General features: G+C 42.8%; 1 protein-coding gene across 1 annotated transcript in view; it reads left to right on the forward strand.

The window, feature by feature from the left end:
- The window catches only part of MAPKAPK2 (MAPK activated protein kinase 2), a 112,323-nt gene extending 90,743 nt beyond the window's left edge, over positions 1–21,580 (forward strand). The window contains exons 7-10 of the mRNA XM_075335709.1: positions 14,598–14,722; positions 15,343–15,428; positions 16,687–16,767; positions 19,316–21,580. Of these exons, the coding sequence (XP_075191824.1) occupies positions 14,598–14,722; positions 15,343–15,428; positions 16,687–16,767; positions 19,316–19,450 (427 nt within the window). The 3' untranslated portion in view covers positions 19,451–21,580. The remainder of the gene's footprint in view (positions 1–14,597; positions 14,723–15,342; positions 15,429–16,686; positions 16,768–19,315) is intronic.
- Positions 21,581–21,912: the final 332 nt, after the last annotated feature.

Raw genomic sequence — 21,912 nt, forward strand, 5'->3', positions numbered from 1 at the left:
CAGACAAAACAAACCCCAACAGAGGAGGGGACAGTCGGGGTTTCGGTCCTTTCGAGGCTCGGGCAGGTCCCGATTCTCCTCGTCCAAAAGGACTCAAAAGGATCAGAGGAGCTCAGATTCTTGGCGGGCTCAGTCACGCCCAAAAAAGACAGCCGGAAGACCCGCTACCAAGGCGGCTTCCTCATGACTTTCGGCCTCCTCTCTCCGCATCCTCGGTCTGTGGCAGGCTCTCCCGCTTTGGCGACATTTGGCTGCCACAGGTCAAAGACCGTTGGGTGAGAGACATTCTGTCTCACGGGTACAGGATAGAGTTCAGTTCTCGTCCTCCAACTCGATTCTTCAGAACTTCTTCACCTCCCGACCGAGCCGATGCTCTTCTGCAAGCGGTGTGCACGCTAAAGGCAGAAGGAGTGGTGACCCCTGTTCCTCTTCAGGAGCAAGGTCACGGTTTTTACTCCAATTTGTTTGTGGTGCCAAAAAAGGACGGGTCTTTCCGTCCCGTTCTGGATTTAAAACTGCTCAACAAGCACGTGAAAACCAGGCGGTTCCGGATGGAATCCCTCCGCTCCGTCATCGCCTCAATGTCTCAAGGAGATTTCCTAGCATCAATAGACATCAAGGATGCTTATCTCCACGTGCCGATTGCTCCAGAGCATCAGCGTTTTCTACGCTTCGTTATAGGAGACGAACACCTTCAGTTCGTAGCTCTGCCTTTCGGGCTGGCGACAGCCCCACGGGTCTTCACCAAGGTCATGGCAGCAGTAGTAGCAGTCCTGCACTCTCAAGGTCACTCTGTGATCCCGTATTTGGACGATCTACTGGTCAAGGCACCCTCTCAAGAGGCATGCCAACACAGCCTGAACTTTGCGCTGGAGACTCTCCAGAGTTTCGGGTGGATCATCAACTTTTCAAAGTCAAATCTGGCTCCGACCCAATCGCTAACATATCTTGGCATGGAGTTTCATACTCTCCCAGCGATAGTGAAGCTTCCGCTGGACAAACAGCGTTCACTACAGACAGGGGTGCAATCTCTCCTTCAAGGCCAGTCACACCCCTTGAGACGCCTCATGCACTTCCTAGGGAAGATGGTAGCAACAATGGAGGCAGTCCCTTTCGCGCAGTTTCATCTGCGTCCACTACAATGGGACATTCTCCGCCAATGGGACGGGAAGTCGACATCCCTCGACAGGAATGTCTCCCTTTCTCAGGCGGCCAAGGAATCTCTTCGGTGGTGGCTTCTTCCCACTTCATTGTCAAAAGGAAAGTCCTTTCTACCCCCATCCTGGGCGGTGGTTACGACAGACGCGAGTCTTTCAGGGTGGGGAGCAGTTTTTCTCCACCACAGGGCTCAAGGTACGTGGACTCAGCAAGAGTCCACCCTTCAGATCAATGTTCTGGAAATCAGAGCAGTGTATCTTGCCCTACAAGCCTTCCAGCAGTGGCTGGAAGGCCAAGCAGATCCGAATTCAGTCGGACAACTCCACAACGGTGGCATACATCAACCACCAAGGAGGAACACTCAGTCGGCAAGCCTTCCAGGAAGTCCGGCGGATTCTGACGTGGGTGGAAGACATGGCATCCACCATATCCGCAGTTCACATCCCAGGCGTGGAAAACTGGGAAGCAGACTTCCTCAGTCGCCAGGGTATGGACGCAGGGGAATGGTCTCTTCACCCGGACGTGTTTCAGGAGATCTGTCGCCGCTGGGGGATGCCGGACGTCGACCTAATAGCGTCCCGGCACAACAACAAGGTCCCGGCTTTCATGGCACGGTCTCAAGATCACCGAGCTCTGGCGGCGGACGCCTTAGTTCAAGATTGGGTAAGTCCAAGAGGGTCTGGCTCACTGTAAGTGCTCAGGAAAATAACAATATATAGTAGAAAAAAATCCCGGCACGCTTCTGAGTCATAAGAAACAATTAATTTGTGTTCAAACTAGAGTTTATTTTGATTGAAATTGACGTTTCGGCAATTTTAGCCTTCATCAAAATTCAACTAGACAAAGGAAAAAAATATATACATACATGTATTAGTACCATACTATGTCAACTCATAATATATAGAAAATACAACAAAGAAAAAAATACCTATATGGTATATAACAGATAATTCTCTCAATATAGGAATCTTGATGGATTATCCTGTGACAGACATCAAGAAAAAGGAGGGTCCATTAATTGAAAAAGACATATCATAAGAACTATACAATAAGGTGTATATGCCCAAAAATATAAAGAACATATTATATGAATCACATAAGGGAACAAAATTCCAAGGGCCAAAAAGAGTACAAGAGAATAAAGTAATAAGGGTTTTTTTACCTGAAAAGGGATAGAAGACATTAAGTGAAATCCAGTGTATAAGGATATAATACCGCTATGTGGAAAGCTGGGAAATAATAAGAGTAGAAAAAAGGAAGTTTAGAACACCTTACTAACAATAAGACAATACAAAGCAAAAAGGCCCATTGGATAAGCTGGAGAGCAAAGCAGTATTACCTGTGTCCAGGGTGATCAGCGGTGGAGTGAGTAGAGTGAACTGACAGAGAGGGTTTATAAAGGGGAAGGGCGGGACAATTGAAGCAATTTCCTGAAGATGGAATAGAAAAAAAAAAAAAAAAAAGGAGAAAACAGGAGAAACAGAGAAAGGAGGACCCAAAAACTTCCATGGAGATGGCGGTGAGCGTCAGCGTAACTATAGGAAAGAGGGGAAAGAAGTAAAATTACATGTCAAAGAAGCAATATCATATCATTAGATATACGGCATTTAATTAAACAGCAAGAGTGGGTATAATATGCTTACAAAATGGTGAGAAATACATCACAAGGGTATATGAAGACACACGGAAATAATCTGAAATATCAGAATAATGATGTGTCGGTATAGAAAACAGCACAGATAAGACGGACCTCAAATAAAATAAGATAAACTTAATGATACTCATACTCCCTATTGAGACCGTGAGGGGACAGGGTACCCAGCGTATGGATCCAATAGGATTCCCTATTTTTAAGTATACCGACCCTGTCACCGCCACGTCTCAGTGGAGGAACATGTTCGAGAACTTGAAACCGGAGCTGGGAAACAGTGTGGCCACACTGAATGAAATGCTGAGGGATGGGTAACATTGTCAACTTGCAACGAATAGTGGATTTGTGTTTCCCGATGCGGTCTCGGATATGCTGGGTGGTCTCCCCAACATATCCGAGACCGCACGGACACTTGATAAGATAAACTACGTTTAGTTCAAGATTGGTCGCTGTTCCGGCTACCTTATGTGTTTCCACCTCTGGCACTGTTGCCCAGAGTGCTGCGCAAGATCAGGTCCGACTGCCGCCGCGCCATCCTCGTCGCTCCAGACTGGCCGAGGAGGTCGTGGTACCTAGATCTGTGGCACCTCACGGTAGGCCAACCGTTTCTTTCCTACAATCCGGTTTGGATAAAGGTTTGTCGCTCGGCTCCCTTAAAGGACAAGTCTCAGCGCTATCTGTATTTTTTCAGAAACGCCTAGCACGACTTCCTCAGGTACGCACGTTCCTGCAAGGGGTTTGTCATATCGTCCCTCCTTACAAGCGGCCGTTAGAGCCCTGGGATCTGAACAGGGTTCTAATTGCTCTCCAGAAGCCGCCTTTCGAGCCTATGAGGGATGTTTCCCTTTCTCGCCTTTCACAGAAAGTGGCCTTTCTAGTAGCGGTCCCGTCTCTTCGGAGAGTGTCCGAGCTAGCAGCGCTGTCATGCAAATCTCCCTTTCTGGTGTTTCACCAGGACAAGGTGGTTCTGCGCCCGATTCCGGAGTTTCTCCCTAAGGTGGTATCCCCCTTTCATCTCAATCAGATGTCTTACCTTCTTTGTGTCCTCATCCAGTTCATCAATGTGAAAAGGATTTGCATTTGTTGGATCTGGTGATAGCACTCAGAATCTACATTTCCCGCACGGCGCCTCTGCGCCGCTCGGATGCACTCTTTATCCTTGTCGCCGGTCAGCGTAAAGGGTCGCAAGCTTCCAAATCCACCCTGGCTCGGTGGATCAAGGAACCAATTCTTGAAGCCTACCGTTCTGCTGGGATTCCGGTTCCCTCAGGGCTGAAGGCCCATTCTACCAGAGCCGTGGGTGCGTCCTGGGCATTACGGCACCAGGCTACGGCTCAGCAGGTGTGCCAGGCGGCTACCTGGTCGAGTCTGCACACTTTTACCAAGCATTATCAGGTGCATACCTACGCTTCGGCGGACGCCAGCCTAGGTAGACAAGTCCTTCAGGCGGCGGTTGCCCACCTGTAGGAAAGGGCTGTTTTTTCGGCCCTATCACGAGGTGTTATTTTACCCACCCAGGGACTGCTTTTGGACGTCCCAATTGTCTGGGTCTCCCAATTAGGAGCGACAAAGAAGAAGGGAATTTTGTTTACTTACCGTAAATTCCTTTTCTTCTAGCTCCAATTGGGAGACCCAGCACCCGCCCTGTTTTCTTAGGGATTTTTGTTTTTTCGGGTACACATGTTGTTCATGTTGAATGGTTTCAGTTCTCCGATGTTTCTTCGGATCGAATTTGTTTTTCAACCAGTTATTGGCTTTCCTCCTTCTTGCTTTTGCACTAAAACTGAGGAGCCCGTGATCCCACGGGGGGTGTATAGCCAGAAGGGGAGGGGCCTTACACTTTTAAGTGTAGTGCTTTGTGTGGCCTCCGGAGGCAGTAGCTATACACCCAATTGTCTGGGTCTCCCAATTGGAGCTAGAAGAAAAGGAATTTACGGTAAGTAAACAAAATTCCCTTCTTTATATAATATATATATATTTTTATATAATATATATATATATTTTTATAATATATATATAATATATATAATATATATATATAATAAATATATATATATATATATATATATATATATATTTATATATTTATAATATATATATATATATATATATATATATATATACATACACACATACACACATACACACACACACAGTGCTTGCCAAAAGAATTGGCACCCCTGCAATTCTGTCAAGAGAATACTCAGTTTCTTCTTGAAAATGCAATCACAAATGGTATTGGTATTTTTATCTTCATTTATTTTGTCAATGGGAAAAAACAAAAAATTGTCATAAAGCCAAATTTGGATATAACTCCACACCAAACATAAAAAAGGGGGTGGACAAAAGTATTGGCACTGTTTGAAAAATCATGTGATGCTTCTCTAATTTGTGTAATTAAAAGCACCTGAAACTTACCTGTGGCACCTAACAGGTGTTGGCAATAGGTAAATCACACTTGCAGCCAGTTGACATGGATTAAAGTTGACTCAACCTCTGTCCTGTGTCCTTGTGTATACCACATTGAGCATGGAGAAAAGAAAGAAGACCAAAGAACTGTCTGAGGACTTGAGAATCCAAATTGTGATGAAGCATGAGCAATCTCAAGGCTACAAGTCCATCTCCAAAGACCTGAAAGTTCCTGTGTCTACGGTGCACAGTGTCATCAAGAAGTTTAAAGCCCATGGCACTGTGGCTAACCTCCCTAGATGTGGAAGGAAAAGAAAAATTGACGAGATATTTCAACGCAAGATTGTGCGGATGGTGGATAAAGAACCTCGACCAACATCCAAACAAGTTCAAGCTGCCCTGCAGTCCGAGGGTACAACAGTGTCAACCCGTACTATCCGTCGGCGTCTGAAAGAAAAGGGACTGTATGGTAGGATACCCAGGAAGACCCCACTTCTTACCCTGAGACATAAAAAAGCCAGGCTGGAGTTTGCCAAAACTTACTTGAGAGCCTAAAACGTTTTGGAAGAATGTTCTCTGGTCAGATGAGACAAAAGTAGAGCTTTAAGGGAAAAGCCATCAACAGAGCTTACAGGAAAAGAACACTGTCCCTACAGTCAAACATGGCGGAGGTTCCCTTATGTTTTGGGGTTGCTTTGCTGCCTCTGGCACTGGACTGCTTGACCGTGTGCATGGCATTATGAAGTCTAAAGACTACCAACAAATTTTGCAGCATAATGTAGGGCCCAGTGTGAGAAAGCTGGGTCTCCCTCAGAGGTCATGGGTCTTCCAGCACGACAATGACCCAAAACACACTTCAAAAAGCACTAGAAATTGGTTTGAGAGAAAGCACTGGAGACTACTAAAGTGGCCAGCAATGAGTCCAGACCTGAATCCCATAGAACACCTGTGGAGAGCTCTCAAAATGGCAGCTTGGAGAAGGCACCCTTCAAATCTCAGGGACCTGGAGCAGTTTGCCAAAGAAGAATGCTCTAAAATTCCAGCAGAGCATTGTAAGAAACTCATTGATGGTTACAGGAAGCGGTTGTTCGCAGTTATTTTGACTAAAGGTTGTGCAACCAAGTATTAGGCTAAGGGTGCCAATACTTTTGTCTGGCCCATTTTTGGAGTTTTGTGTAAAATGATCAATGATTTTATTTTTGTTTCATTCTGTGTTTTTTCATTGCAAGCAAAATAAATGAAGATAATTCCAAAGAATTTGTGATTGCAATCATTTTCAAGAAGAAACTGAGTATTCTCTGACAGAATTACAGGGGTGCCAATACTTTTGGCCAGCACTGTATATTACATATCGTATTACAAATTTACAATTTATTAGTTTTTTGTGTTCTAAAGTTGTATTCCAATAAATATATTTTATGTTCTATCTCTAAATATCTTGATTATTGTATCATAAAAATGATTAAATGTCTGATGTTCACATTGCACTACAATACATTTTTCACTTAAATATAAGCAATATACGAAGGCTATGTGCGCACTTACCGGATTTTGCCGCGGATTTTTTGCGGTTTTGCTGCATGTTTTGCTGCAGAAAATGTTCATAACATCTCTGCAGTGAATCATCAGCAAAACCTATGGGCAAAAAAAATCCTGTGCGCACTAGGCGGAATTTGACAGCTGCATGTTTTGCTGCGGGATTCTCGCAGCAAAAACAATTGCATGTCAATTCTTTTCCGCACGTCGCTGCGGGATTTCACTACATTGACTCCAATGTAATCGTGAAATCCCGCAGGGAATAACGCAGGCAGCAAATTCTGTGCGGTTCACTGCGTTTTCCTGCATTATTCCCTGCGGTATTTCGCGGTTTACCTCCGGTAATGTACATCGCTTGTCTGCGGTTTTGCAGGGAAGTGATGTCATTACAGGAAGAGGAAGCAAAGCAGAGAGTAAACACACACAGATCACACACACACACACAGACATCACAGACCTAGAACACAGACACAGACACATAGAACACACATAGAAAGCAAACGGAAATATAGAAAAAAAAAAACACGTGGGCTCCGCTGCATATTTTCCGTCTAGCCGAGGTAAGCACACAGCGGCGGCCCGGTATTCTCAGGCTGGGGAGGGAGAGGGGCAGGGTTAATGTCCCCCGCCTCCCTCCCGCCTCCCGCAGCCGAGAATATCAGCCGCAGCTGTCCCGGGACTGTCGCATGCATTATGCGGCAGTACCGGCGTGTCCCCGGCTCTTCCTGCCGCCGTGTAGCAGTGGCGGTCAGGGTAATACAAGGGGTTAATGGTGGTGGATCACCACCATTAACTCCAGGCTTGATCATGGCAGCGTCTATGTGACAGCTGACATGATCAACCCGTAAGTAAAGTGAATGAATAAAACACACACACAGAAAAATCCTTTATTTTAAATAAAACAAACAAGCCTCGTTCACCATTTTATTAACCCCTCCCGAAACAAAGCTCCGGCGTAATCCACAGCTCCGGCGCTGCTTACATCCAGCCGCGACTGTCAGACACAGCGCTCAATGAATGCAGCAGACAGCAGAGGTAATTACCGGTCATTTCCCACGGCCGGTAATGTGAACTCACTGCCGACCGTGGGAAATGCAGCGATCTGTCCTCTACCTATCTATCTATCTATCTATCTATCTATCTATCTATCTATCTATCTATCCCTCTGTCTGTCTATCTATCTATCCCTCTGTCTGTCTATCTATCTATCCCTCTATCTATTCTTCTGTCTCTTTATCTATCTATCTATCTCAGAGTGAAATGACTTTTTTTTTTTTTCAATGTGCTTTATTGCATTGAATGCAATAAAGCACATTCCAACCCGCACGCGGCAAAACCGTGGCAATACCACGGTAAAACCGCAGCAAACTGCATGCGGTTTTCGGGTGCGGTTTGCCGCGGTTTTTTACTGCGGGTGCGGTAATCTTTGAATAGCTGCAGAATTTTCTTAAGAAAATTCCATTTTCCAGTGCGCACATAGCCTTAATGTTATTTAGTATATTTTTGTTGAAAACTGTTTTTTGCCACTTACATAGTGTATTACATAGTGCATTACATAGTGTTATATATAACACTATGTAATACACTATGTAAGTGGCAAAAAGCAGTTTTCAACAAAAACATACTAAATAACATTTGTGCAGTCTATGAATTTGTTGTAAGAAATAGAATTGCTTCCATCAGATCCTCCTTCACAGATTACCTCAAATCTGACCTAATAATTTTAAGGCTAGAGAACAACCTCTCTACACTAACTTGGGTTGGAGGCAAAGCCATAACCACATGGGCAACATCTCTAACAATTTCCGGGTATAAAGGAATTGCCTCATGCACAGTCAGTTTTGATGAATGGTTGAATTTTTCTATTTCTTTGAGAGCAAGTGAAAAATTTTACTAAAATGTGGTCAATCTGCTTGCTATAAGGCCCCATTACACGCTACGATTTATCTGCCAATCTCGGAAACGATGTGACATGCCCAGATCGTGGATACGATTAGCCGAGATCGCACATAGGTCGTTTTATTTGCGGTCTCGCGTACACATCTCACCAACGACGCAACAGCAATCAGCGATATATTGTTTGACCAAGACGGTCGTTTGAATGTTTGTCGTTGGCAGGGTGTCACACGTACCAATATGGGGAGACAAGGCATGCACACCAGTGACCATGGAAGGGGAATACATGGAATAGCAGAAACTGCCGTGTGAATACCGACATGAAAAACTCAATAGCTACCTGTAAGAATGAAATGTGAAAAATGGAACCTGCATTACTGCCATGAACATATGAACAAAGAGAAATTTAGCTACTGAATTGATCAATGCAGAAGAGCCCCAACACTACGCCAAAGTATCTCTCTACTCTTACAGGTAGCTATTGAGTTTTTCATGTCGGTATTCACACGGCAGTTTCTGCTATTCCATGTATTCCCCTTCCATGGTCACTGGTGTGCATGCCTTGTCTCCCCATGGTGATGTTTTTTAGGTTTTTTGCACCCAGTTCAGACATAGAATGGAGTTCCAAACGTTATTCCTTAATGTTAGTATTTTTTCGTTTGTGAACCCTCCCCATACACACCTATTGCCAATCCACATTATACGCATATATAGCCTGGGTCTCAGCGTCCCATACACGGTAAGTTTTTTAACTGCATGAGAGGACACACACAAGCTAGGGACCCCAACGTAGAGAGATACTTTGGCGTAGTGTTGGGGCTCTTCTGCATTGATCAATTCAGTAGCTAAATTTCTCTTTGTTCATATATTCATGGCAGTAATGCAGGTTCCATTTTTCACATTTCATTCTTACAGGTAGCTATTGAGTTTTTCATGTCGGTATTCACACGGCAGTTTCTGCTATTCCATGTATTCCCCTTCCATGGTCACTGGTGTGCATGCCTTGTCTCCCCATGGTGATGTTTTTTAGGTTTTTTGCACCCAGTTCAGACATAGAATGGAGTTCCAAACGTTATTCCTTAATGTTAGTATTTTTTCGTTTGTGAACCCTCCCCATACACACCTATTGCCAATCCACATTATACGCATATATAGCCTGGGTCTCAGCGTCCCATACACGGTAAGTTTTTTAACTGCATGAGAGGACACACACAAGCTAGGGACCCCAACGTAGAGAGATACTTTGGCGTAGTGTTGGGGCTCTTCTGCATTGATCAATTCAGTAGCTAAATTTCTCTTTGTTCATATATTCATGGCAGTAATGCAGGTTCCATTTTTCACATTTCATTCTTACAGGTAGCTATTGAGTTTTTCATGTCGGTATTCACACGGCAGTTTCTGCTATTCCATGTATTCCCCTTCCATGGTCACTGGTGTGCATGCCTTGTCTCCCCATGGTGATGTTTTTTAGGTTTTTTGCACCCAGTTCAGACATAGAATGGAGTTCCAAACGTTATTCCTTAATGTTAGTATTTTTTCGTTTGTGAACCCTCCCCATACACACCTATTGCCAATCCACATTATACGCATATATAGCCTGGGTCTCAGCGTCCCATACACGGTAAGTTTTTTAACTGCATGAGAGGACACACACAAGCTAGGGACCCCAACGTAGAGAGATACTTTGGCGTAGTGTTGGGGCTCTTCTGCATTGATCAATTCAGTAGCTAAATTTCTCTTTGTTCATATATTCATGGCAGTAATGCAGGTTCCATTTTTCACATTTCATTCTTACAGGTAGCTATTGAGTTTTTCATGTCGGTATTCACACGGCAGTTTCTGCTATTCCATGTATTCCCCTTCCATGGTCACTGGTGTGCATGCCTTGTCTCCCCATGGTGATGTTTTTTAGGTTTTTTGCACCCAGTTCAGACATAGAATGGAGTTCCAAACGTTATTCCTTAATGTTAGTATTTTTTCGTTTGTGAACCCTCCCCATACACACCTATTGCCAATCCACATTATACGCATATATAGCCTGGGTCTCAGCGTCCCATACACGGTAAGTTTTTTAACTGCATGAGAGGACACACACAAGCTAGGGACCCCAACGTAGAGAGATACTTTGGCGTAGTGTTGGGGCTCTTCTGCATTGATCAATTCAGTAGCTAAATTTCTCTTTGTTCATATATTCATGGCAGTAATGCAGGTTCCATTTTTCACATTTCATTCTTACAGGTAGCTATTGAGTTTTTCATGTCGGTATTCACACGGCAGTTTCTGCTATTCCATGTATTCCCCTTCCATGGTCACTGGTGTGCATGCCTTGTCTCCCCATGGTGATGTTTTTTAGGTTTTTTGCACCCAGTTCAGACATAGAATGGAGTTCCAAACGTTATTCCTTAATAATAATAATACACGTACCAATATGTCTGCTGCGATCCAAACGATGAACAATATTTTGAAAATGAACGACGTGTCAACGATCAACGATTTTCAACCTATTTGCGATCGTTGAGAGTCACTCGTAGGTGTCACACGCAACGACGTCTCGAACGATGCCGGATGAGCGTCACGTAAACCGTGACCCCGATGGCAGATAAATCGTAGTGAGTAACGCCGGCTATAGGAGACGGAGTGAAATATTTTTCCTTGCGGCAACGCTTTGCCTGCTCCATGTCATCCAAAAACTTGTCAATGTTAAACTCCTCATCTGATGAGGAAGAAGATATGGCAGCAGTAGCACTGTCAGGCCCAAAGTCCTCTTCCGCCTGGCAGTCCTGTAGCCACTCATCCTAACTGCTACCTCACTCAAACCTTATTTTCCTTTAGAAAGCTGTTGATCATCAAGCAGTATACGATGACTTGGGTCCACATAAACAGCTGCCAGAAGAATTTTATTTTCCAATAGCTGTGTCTGTTTCATTGTTGCAGAAATGCCATCTGAGATTAAACCTCCTCTTTGAGACAGGCACAATAGCAAGTTCTTCCACTCCCTTATGAAAATGCCAGGAGTTAAATCCTCAGCTTGTAATTTTTTAGTCACAGTAAATGGGTGATTAAGCAATTCCTTCAATTCAGCCACCTGTGTCCATTGACCTTCATTTAAGGTTACTTGAGGGTTCACCATATCTATAAGAAATGATTTTAGTTCAAGCAATCGCTCAGTCATTAAATAAGTGCTGCCTCACCAAGTGGCTTGATCAACAATTGCCCCTTTCCCAGCACGTCTCTTCAAGATGGAATCAATTTTAGGGGTTCTGGCAGCAATAACCAATTTCCTCACTTTTCCAATCGGATTTCTAGCATGTCCTCCCAGTTTCACACATCCGGCTTTTTGCCGGTTTGGCGAATGCGGCGCACGCCAGTACAGTAGGATATAGTACAGTGGCAGCGCTGCAAACTTCCGGGTCACATGACAGCATGTGACCGGCGTTTGTCGCACTGCCACTGTACTGTATACACTGTACTGGAGAGTGCCGCATTCGCCAAACCGGCAAAAAGCCGGATGTGTGAAATCGGGGTCCCACTTGCAGACTATCTTTTATTGCCAGCTGCAGCGTGTGCACAACACAGCGCATGTGATGAATATGAAAATGTTTTGAAGCAACTTCAACAAGATCATCTAATCCTAAAGTATCATTTTGGTGTTCTTCTGTTGTAATATCTGTTTGCTGTTCATCTAACTGAGGAACAATGTGCCCTTCCATCTCACACATACTGAATCCTAAATGTTCTTCTAGCTGTTGTTCATTCCTCTCATTCATCAGTTTAGTTGTACTTATGTTTGAGGCATTGTCTGTTACAATAGCAAGAACCTGTTCTTTTCTGAGTTCATAATCTTGCAGAACTTTTTCTACTAAGGCCTGGAGAAACTGGCTGGTGTGATGAGCTTTAGTATCTTTTACTGCCAGTGTCTCGCTAACAATTTCTTTCTTGTCACAAACATATCGAACATTGATGGCAAAATAATTCAGTGAAATGCAGTGACTCTGGCATCCAGCAAAGGCAATGGCTTTCAAGATATGACATGCAGACACATCGTTTTGTGAGGATCCGTTTTCGTGCTCAAAAACAGATCCCCACAAAGAATGAACATGTCAGTTTGTGGCGATTTTCAAATCTGCTTTTGCTATTGAAAGCATTATTTATGAGCTCAAAATCTTTCGGGTGATGCGGCTTTTTAAAAATCTGATCTGCTTTTGCAGCTGATAAACGTATCCTCAAAAAACGCAACATAAACGCTTTGTGTGAATGTAGCCTTAGATCAGGAATAGAACAGACATTTGTAGGACATTTCATAACTTTCCCAAATTCCTATGAAAAAATATTCAGCACATTCTGCATTGCACTACTGTCCCCAATTTATTATATATTTTAGAAGTCTGTGCATTTTATACCGACTCCGACTCCACCAAAATGAGGTCCGACTCAGATGCCACGACTCCGACTCCACAGCCCTGTTTGATACAATCATTGGTTTATCTGGTGCAGATCTAGCACTGCCCAGAATGCTGAGCTTTGTATAACCTGCCCACACCATGGTTAGCAGCTTTCTGTCAATCAGTGGTGGGGGCAGGGTTTACTATGAGTGAGGAGGCACCTAGTCCTGTAGTGATAAACTCTAACTTTAAACAGCAACACAACAACCTAGTAAGTGATACATCAGCGGAATCAGGCTCTCTGCCCCTACATCATGCTGCTGTCTGATTTAAATAACAAATCCTGCAACTATTAAAGTGGGTTGTTCAGTACTAGTGCCTTTAACCTATGAAAGTGTTAGGAAATTCATTGCTAATTTATTTTACAAAGTCGCTATACAAAATAAAACCTATGGACAATTGTAGCACTATTATTGGCATAAAGTAGCCATGTTTGTTCTGGCTTCTAGTGTCATAGTTCTCATTCTTGGTATCATACTTGTAGTGTTTAGACTCTGACCATTTTGTACCTCCTTTTTGCAATCCGTTTAGCCCTCCACTGATTCATTACATTTAGAAGCCTTGTCAGTTCAGCATAACCCTGGGAGCAGTTGTAATCAGGTTTTTATATAGGGTGAATTCACCAATCTGCAGTAAAACCTACAGATGTTCCATTTTGTATTCTTTCTTAGGGATTTTGGTTTTGTATTGCCTCATTACGATGAGTGAAAATTGCATACATGAGATCACACGGCCTAACAATATTGGTAAATCCTATCCGCAACATGCACACTATCGGGATTCAGGAGTCTGGATATTTTGGACACCTAATTCCGGCCCTTTCAAAGAGTTTTCAGCAGGCTCGTTATAATCAGAGGCAGCATTAGGCCAGGTACACATATCCGGCTTTTCGCCGGTTTGACGGATGCGGCGCACGCCAGTACAGTGTATACGGTACACTGGCAGCGCAACAAGCGCCGGTCCCATGCTGTCATGTGACCGGAGTATGTGACCTGGAAGTTGCGGCGCTGCCACTGTATTGTATCATACTGTACTGGCGTGCGCCGCATCCGTCAAACCGGCGAAAAGCCGGATATGTGTACCCAGCCTTACAGAGGCACATAACTCCTCTATACACAGCTGATGATACTTGATCAGCCAATCACAACAGGCGATGTGACAGCCCTGTCCCTCTCCTTCCACAATGGCTTTTGTACTGGCTCATTTGAGGCATCCATACTAAAGAAGGCTGTATACATATCTTCTGAACCAAAAGGAAGATGGCGTCTACAAAAGCTCCAGTGGTCGGTGTGAAAATTGCAAAATTTGTATTCTTTATTTTTAATACAGATTTCCACTTTATTTTTAGAAACGTTTTTTTTTTGTTTTTTTTATTCTTTTAACAAGTTAATTTAAACAATAGGTAATTTTTTTAATGTATAGCTTTTCAGTTCTATTTTTTGGATCTGTGGGTGGAACATAGGCGGGGTGAATTGATGCTTATTCTCACTCTTGTTTTTATGCAGATTGTGTGGATATCCTCCATTTTATTCAAACCATGGTCTAGCAATATCTCCGGGAATGAAGAAGAGAATCCGGATGGGACAATACGAGTTCCCTAATCCTGAGTGGTCTGAAGTATCGCTGGATGGTGAGAGACTGTGCTTGCCCTAAATATATAACCTGTTAGTAGTCACCAAGGTTCATTAGAACCTGTCACAAGGTTTTTGTGATCTCATCTGAGGGCAGCATGATATAGGGGTAGATGGCTTGATTCTAGCAATGTATCTTAGTTTACTGGGTGCAGCAGTTGTGATAGAACACGTTTTCTTGGCTGCAGAAATAGCAATACTCTGAATGCTAAGGCCTGCATCACTGATTGTCAGCGTCCTGTGTACACTCAATATTGCCAGAATGCTGCAAATCAATGGTGGGGATGTGGTTACTCACCGCAGGAGGACTAGGTGACATGAGACACCTAGTCCTGTAGTGATAATCTCCTGCTGATAAAACGCTAAATTTAGTGAAACAGTAACAGTGAGGGATATCCCTGGAATTGGGGTTACTACATCATGCAGCTCCCAGATTACAGCGCAAAAACCTGCTGATGGATTCCGTTTAACCCTACCTTGATTATTGCAGACGGACTAAAGAAGCGATCACCGCGAGACCAGCATGTGTTGTTCAGAAATATTCCGAGATTGCATACATGACATAATTGGTATGATTGAATTCTCTACCTATATTGACTATGGAAACTTGTCATTTTAGTAAAACAGCTTATCCGAAACTTGTTGAAGACTGATCCCACTCAGAGGATGACCATTACAGAATTCATGAACCACCCTTGGATAATGGTATGTGCCAGTCCTCAACAAATTGAGACACAGGACATACTGCGAATTTTAAATCTGTTACATGTCCTAAAGTCTTCAGTGCTGTAAAACCCCATTCGCTAGCATCAGACTAAACTTTGTACTAAAGTCTGCAGCATTGGTACATGCCCTCAGGTCAGCCTCATAACCTAAAGGTCTATGCTATGCCTGGTAATCTTGGCCTGACGGCGAGTAGATCAGCACTCTCTCCTGAGTGTCATAGACCTAAATGCAGACCATATATGCTGGTCCTGGCGCGCAGGTCTCCACCCAACATACGTTTGACATTTGCAACAGTTGGTGTCAGTGATCTTGGCCTTAAGTGTCATTCAGTGGATGAATTTCACTTCTTCTTTTTTTTTTTTTTTTTTTTTTCCCCCGTCCATCTATATGGGTGCTAAAGTGTTTAGACATGTACTTTAACATCGGTTAGTTTTTGTTACAGCTGCTTAACACTAGAAGTCCCAGGACTTTCGAGCTCCATAGGGTTCCAATGGTAGAAATGTCAAATGACCCCTCTCTGGGACTTCTAGTGTTAAACTCTTGAAAATATGGACTTAAACCATGACAAGCTATCCACAGATACCCCTAGGGGGTGCTTACTGTACTTTAAAAAAGAAAATACACACAGATTATATTTTATATAATTTTTTTTGTGTGTGTGTATATATAATATAATTTTTATATTAAATTGAATCGATGGGCAGAGGGGGCCTTCATGAAGTGCTTTCACTTCTGAACAGTTTAAAGGGAATCTTTCATGTTGAAAATAGTATCTGATCTGCAGACAGAATGTTAGACCAGGCGCAGCTGATCAGATTGATACATATTTTTGTGGGAAAAGTGTCATTGAAATCCCTGGTGTTTGTCAATCACTGAATCGGACCACCCTCTGGACTCATAAGCATGACTGTGTATGCAGTGATAGCTGTCAATCACGGAGTAGGATCTCCCACTTGACTTGTATGCATACAAACACCAAGGGTTTTGATGACTAAAATACCGATTTACACTAAATCTTTTCCTACAAATTCATATGATTCTGCTCCGCTTCTTTTTCTCTATACAATGCTGTCCGCAGATCAGACTGCAGGTACAACATGACACATTTGCTTTAAAGAACCTCAGTTGCCCAAGCTGTTAACAGTTTTGGACACTTATCTGTCATCTGTATTTTTTCAGTACCCTGCATGGTCTTTTTAATTACATTTACCTTCCCCTCCCATCTTTTTCTCACCAGCAATCAATGCAGATACCTCCAACTCCTCTCCACACTAGTCGTGTCTTGAAGGAAGAAAAGGATTTGTGGGAAGATGTGAAGGTGAGAACGTTTGAGGTGGAGGGATATATTTCCCTAATTTTAAAGGCATTGTCTAATGAACAAAAGTAGATTTTAATTTACGTCTTGGAAGAATAAAAATCTTCCTGTGCTGAGAAAATCTTGCCCATTATGTACTGTAACAGATGTGTCCAACCATGCAGAGCTGCTCCACTTCACGGTCAGCACATACCACAGCTCCTGGCCAGGGTAGGAAACATAAGTGAATATCCTTACCACACAGCAGGGGCTAACAGCTGCTGCTTTCTGTGCAGTAACACATTTACCTGGCTGTTTTTGCCACTGACTATTTATGATGAGGTCTCAGGACTGGTGAAGCATTAGAAACACTAAATCCTGTGATAAAACAGTCAGGGAAATGTTACCTCATCGCAAAAAAGGTGTGAGCTTCTGCTTTGTGCTCAGTACATCGTATGATCCCTCCTCTTCCTAGAAGGTGTGGAACAGTATGTCACAAGTGTGTACACCCCCTCACATTTTTGTAAATATTTTATTATATTGTTTCATGGACAACACTGAAGATGTGATACAATGTAATGTAGTCAATGTACAGCTTGTATAACAGTGACAGTTTGATGTGTCCTCTACATAACACAACACAGCCATTAATGTCAATATTGCTGGCAACAAAGGTGAGTACACCCCTAAGTGAAAATTACCAAGTTGTGCCTTATTAGCCATTTCCCCTCCCTGGTGTCATATGGACTCATTAGTATTACAAGGTCTCGGGTGTGACTGGGGAGCAAGTGTGGTAAATTTGGTGTCATCGCTCACACCCTCTCATACAGATCATTGTAAGTTTAACATGGCTCCTCATGGCAAAGAATACTCTGAGAATTTGGGAAAAAGAATTGTTCTACAGAAAGATGGCCTAGGCTACAAGAAGATTGTCAGCACTCTGAAACTGAGCTGCAACACAGTGGCCAAGACCATACAGTGGTTTACATGATAGGTTATGCTCAGAACAGGTCTTGTCATATACATAGGTAGTCTTTCAAAATAGATGTATGACTGCTGCCAGCATTGCTAAAGTGGTGGTGGGGGTCACTTTGTTAGTACGCATATCATACGCCACACACTGCATCAAATTTGTCAACAAGGATGCCGTCCCAGAAGCAATCCTCTTCTAAAGATGATGCATAAGAAAACTTGCAAACAGTTTACTGAAGACAGGGCATAGATTACTGGAACCATGTCCTGTGGTCTGATGGAACCAAGATAAACGTATTTGGTTCAGATGGTGTCAAGCATATGTGGTGACAACCAGTTGATGAGTACAAAGACAAGTGTCTTGCCTACAGTCCTACAGTTAAGCATGGCAGTGAGAGTATCATGGTTTAGGAGCTGCATCAACATGTACTGTGACCTACTGAGGCAGAGCATGATCCCCCTCCTTTCAGAAACAGGGCCGCTAAACAGTATTCCAAAATACTGCCTCAAACAACCCTCAAAGACTACAGCTTCCTTCTTAGGTTACTTTCACACATCCGGTTTGAGCACTGCGGCTCAATCCGGCTGTGAAACCTATGCAACGGATACGGCGAAAACACCGCATCCTTTGCATAAGTTTTTACATGTGTCCAGTCCGGTTTTCTCTGGTTGCGGCACGCAGCTGAGCATGCGCAGTGGAAGAAACCGCATGCGGCGGCCGGATGCGTTTTTTTCCGCATCGCGCCGCATCCGGCGTCCATAGGCATGCATTGAAAATGTGCCGCAGCGGCCGGATGCGTCGCGATGCGTTTTTTTTTTTTGCCGGACAAAAAAACGTTGCAAGACACGTTGCCTCCGGCCGCCGCTTTGATAAATTTTGCCGCATCCGGAAAAAAAACGGATGCAACGCAAAGCCATCAGGTACAATCCGGTAACAATGCAAATCTATGGGAATGCGGTACTGGATCCGTTTTACCCGTTTTTTTCCGGATTGTACCTGATGGGAAAAAACTGATGTGTGAAAGTAGCCTTAAAGAAATTGAGGGTAAAGGTGCAGGACTGGCCAAGTATGTCTCCACCCTAAACCATATTCAGAATCTGTGGGGAATGTTGAAATGAAAGATGGATGAGCGCAAAGTCAATAACATCCACCAGCTCTGTGATGTCACAAAGGATTCCAGTGGCAGTCACCCAAAATAATGGCACTTTGGGCACAATTTGACCTTTTTCACTTAGGTGTAGTTAGGTGCAGTTCAGACATTAATGGCTGTGTGTTGCATTATTTATAGGGCACCAAAGATCCACATTTGTATGTTAAATATAAAAAAAAAATTATATATATATAATATATAATATTTATATTTGCCAACCAGAAGCTCTGCTTGGTCGGAGACATAAATAATCCCCTGCGTACTATCTTATTTGCTAAGATTTTGTAGGCACAGGAACTTGTGTGCATTTGTATATGTGTGTAATGTTTGATTGACGAACTGATCAATTTCATAGCGCTTTGTTTGGCAAATGATGATCAATAGAAAGCTTTCAGTATTTGGTGTCACAGATTTGTTCTGGGGTCACATTTCCCATATTTTCGTTGCAGGAGGAGATGACTAGTGCCTTGGCCACAATGAGGGTCGACTATGAACAGATTAAGATAAAGAAAATTGAAGATGCGTCCAACCCACTTCTCCAGAAGAGGCGGAAGAAGATCACCCCTCATGTTGCCACTCATTGAGCTAACGCCTTGTCACTCTAGAACTGTTGGTGCCACTTCCACCAGCTCAGTGTTAGCTGTAAATGTGGTTTATAAGTGCCACTGTAATAATAGGGGCGGGCTTTAAGTCTACTGGATTGATGCCTGGCATGGGAAACCTTATGGTTTTCTGGCTTGCTACTCCATTTTTAGTCTGGAAGTTTTATTTTTTCTTTAATTTTTTTTTTTTTCTTTTCTGTTTTTAGAGAATATTCACAGTATATTTTATATATATAAATATTAAGTATTTTTAAATGGCGACTGTGTTAGGCGACTGTTTTGGAGAAGAAGTGGAGTCTTTTGGCCTTAACCATAAGAAGTAATATGTACTTTGCATCTCATTCAGAGGTGACGTTCATTATTTTTATTTTTTTTTGGGCAGTGGTACTGGGAATGTGCAGCTCTACAGAGTTTCTTCAGAGTACTGTCACTTAGTAAAGGTGTCGGACGAAGTTGCTTAGGCCACCATGTATTTGGCAGCATTTTTTACTGTTTGGCAGGTAGATTGCATCTTGTTCCACACCTTGCTCTGACTCTGATAAAGGACTGTTATATTTTTTTTTTCTTTTAATTTTTCTGTATCACTTGACTTTGCCATGAAATCTCACCAGATCATTGTTTTCAAGTGTGTAAATACGTTAGAGCAAATTGTAATATTCTAAACCGTCACTGTATGTCTTTTTCCAATGCCAAATATGTATTACTTGTTTATTGGCTCCTTGTAAATGATTCATTTTAGCTATGTGTTCAGTGCCTGCTTTTTCATCACATTGCCTTTAAATGCAACAATATACAGACCTTTTTAAAGGGGTTGTCCAGTGAAAACAAGTATCCATAAAAGGATGGTTGATAACAAGTGATGAGTGACCACTGCCTTGCTTGGGATACTCGTAACGATCAGCTGGATGCTCGTATGCGTGTGACTCGTGTACAGAGTATAATGGAAGTCAGTGCGGAACTTGAGCGCTTTTTTTGGAAGATCTTCTGGCAAAAAGTTCTAGTTTCCCATTGACTTGACTTCTGTTGTATATGAGTTGAGCCCGTCTGCTCATTACTTGTAAGAGCACTGAACATTGTAGTGCTCACTCATCATTTTATTGACTGGTGGATGTCCAACCACTTGGACCTCCACTGATCATCAGAATGGAGCATTTTTATCCCCATTCTCTATGGGGCTGCTAAGCTTGGATTTTACCAGCCGGCCCCTAGGGAATGAATGTACAAGTAGCTGCCATTGGCCTTGTACACAGCCTCTGCCTTCGAACAGGGATAAAGTGCCCCTTTGAGCCGATTGGTGCCGGTCTCTGTGGTCTGATACCCAACAATCAAGAACTTATCATGTATCCTACAACTATGTGATTACTTGTTTTCAAAAGAGATTCCCTGTCACATGAAAGTGGTCATTATTTTTTAAAACGTTTGTTCTTGGTTGTGTGTGTCTGGCCTGTCACCAATGCATCCATCCAATCAATCATGGTCCTACAGCTACAACTTTCCATGTTAATTATGTTGTAAGAAAGTAGCTTTACCTTATAAAGCCTTTTTTCTTCTCAACCTCAAGGGTGGAAAAGTCCATACATATTTCATCTCCTATCTGTGCCAGCCACGACATTGGTGGCAGTTTCCATGAATGACATTGATGGCAGTAGTGCAGTCCCTATTCAGTTTCTAATCATATGAATGGAGACTCTGCACATTATAAATGGACTAATAGGTTTGGGATGACCTATTCCCCGATAGATTTTATCCAGTGCTCGTTCTGCATGAAGATACCATAATTAGGTGTTCACAAAGCACATTCTGTTACAAATTCTGCATCATGGTAACAAAATGTCCTGTTTATTTTATAAAATGAGGGTCTGTAATCCATCTGCACCATTCAGATCTGATGGACTGTATGTTCGGAGTAAATGAGGGGGGTATGGTAAGCGGTGTTACATTTTTGTAATTCCATCTCTGCTCTAGTGTGTTCTGCAACCTTTTATTTTCCTGCTCTGTGCGAGCTCCAGATCTTCACTGTTATCTTGAAAGCAATATCTTTTTTGAAATTGTTGTAAAATTATAATTTTGTATGATCAAGTTGTTTTACTAAACAATTTTAATATTTGGAAACTGTGTGTACAGTGCATTGTTTCAATTAGTGTTAGATTTTAATATATTGGCAGTTTTTTATTTCTGTATCCCTGCTTTTTGCAGAAAGGGTGGATCCTGAATGTTCTCCATATGTTTGCATGGGTTTGCTCCTAGGACTTTCATTCAAACTCGACTGTCAAGAAGTGTTTTCTACCCCACCTGAAAGCAGCATGGTGTAGAAACAGAAACCCTGATTCCATTGATGTAATACTTACTGGGCTGCTTGCTGCAGTTTTCTAAAATCACTGTTATAACTTCAACAGATCTACCAGTTCTCTGAATGCTGAGCTCTATATAACCCTGCTCAAATC

Source organism: Anomaloglossus baeobatrachus, chromosome 2 (assembly GCF_048569485.1).
Source record: "Anomaloglossus baeobatrachus isolate aAnoBae1 chromosome 2, aAnoBae1.hap1, whole genome shotgun sequence".
Classification (NCBI taxonomy): domain Eukaryota; kingdom Metazoa; phylum Chordata; class Amphibia; order Anura; family Aromobatidae; genus Anomaloglossus; species Anomaloglossus baeobatrachus.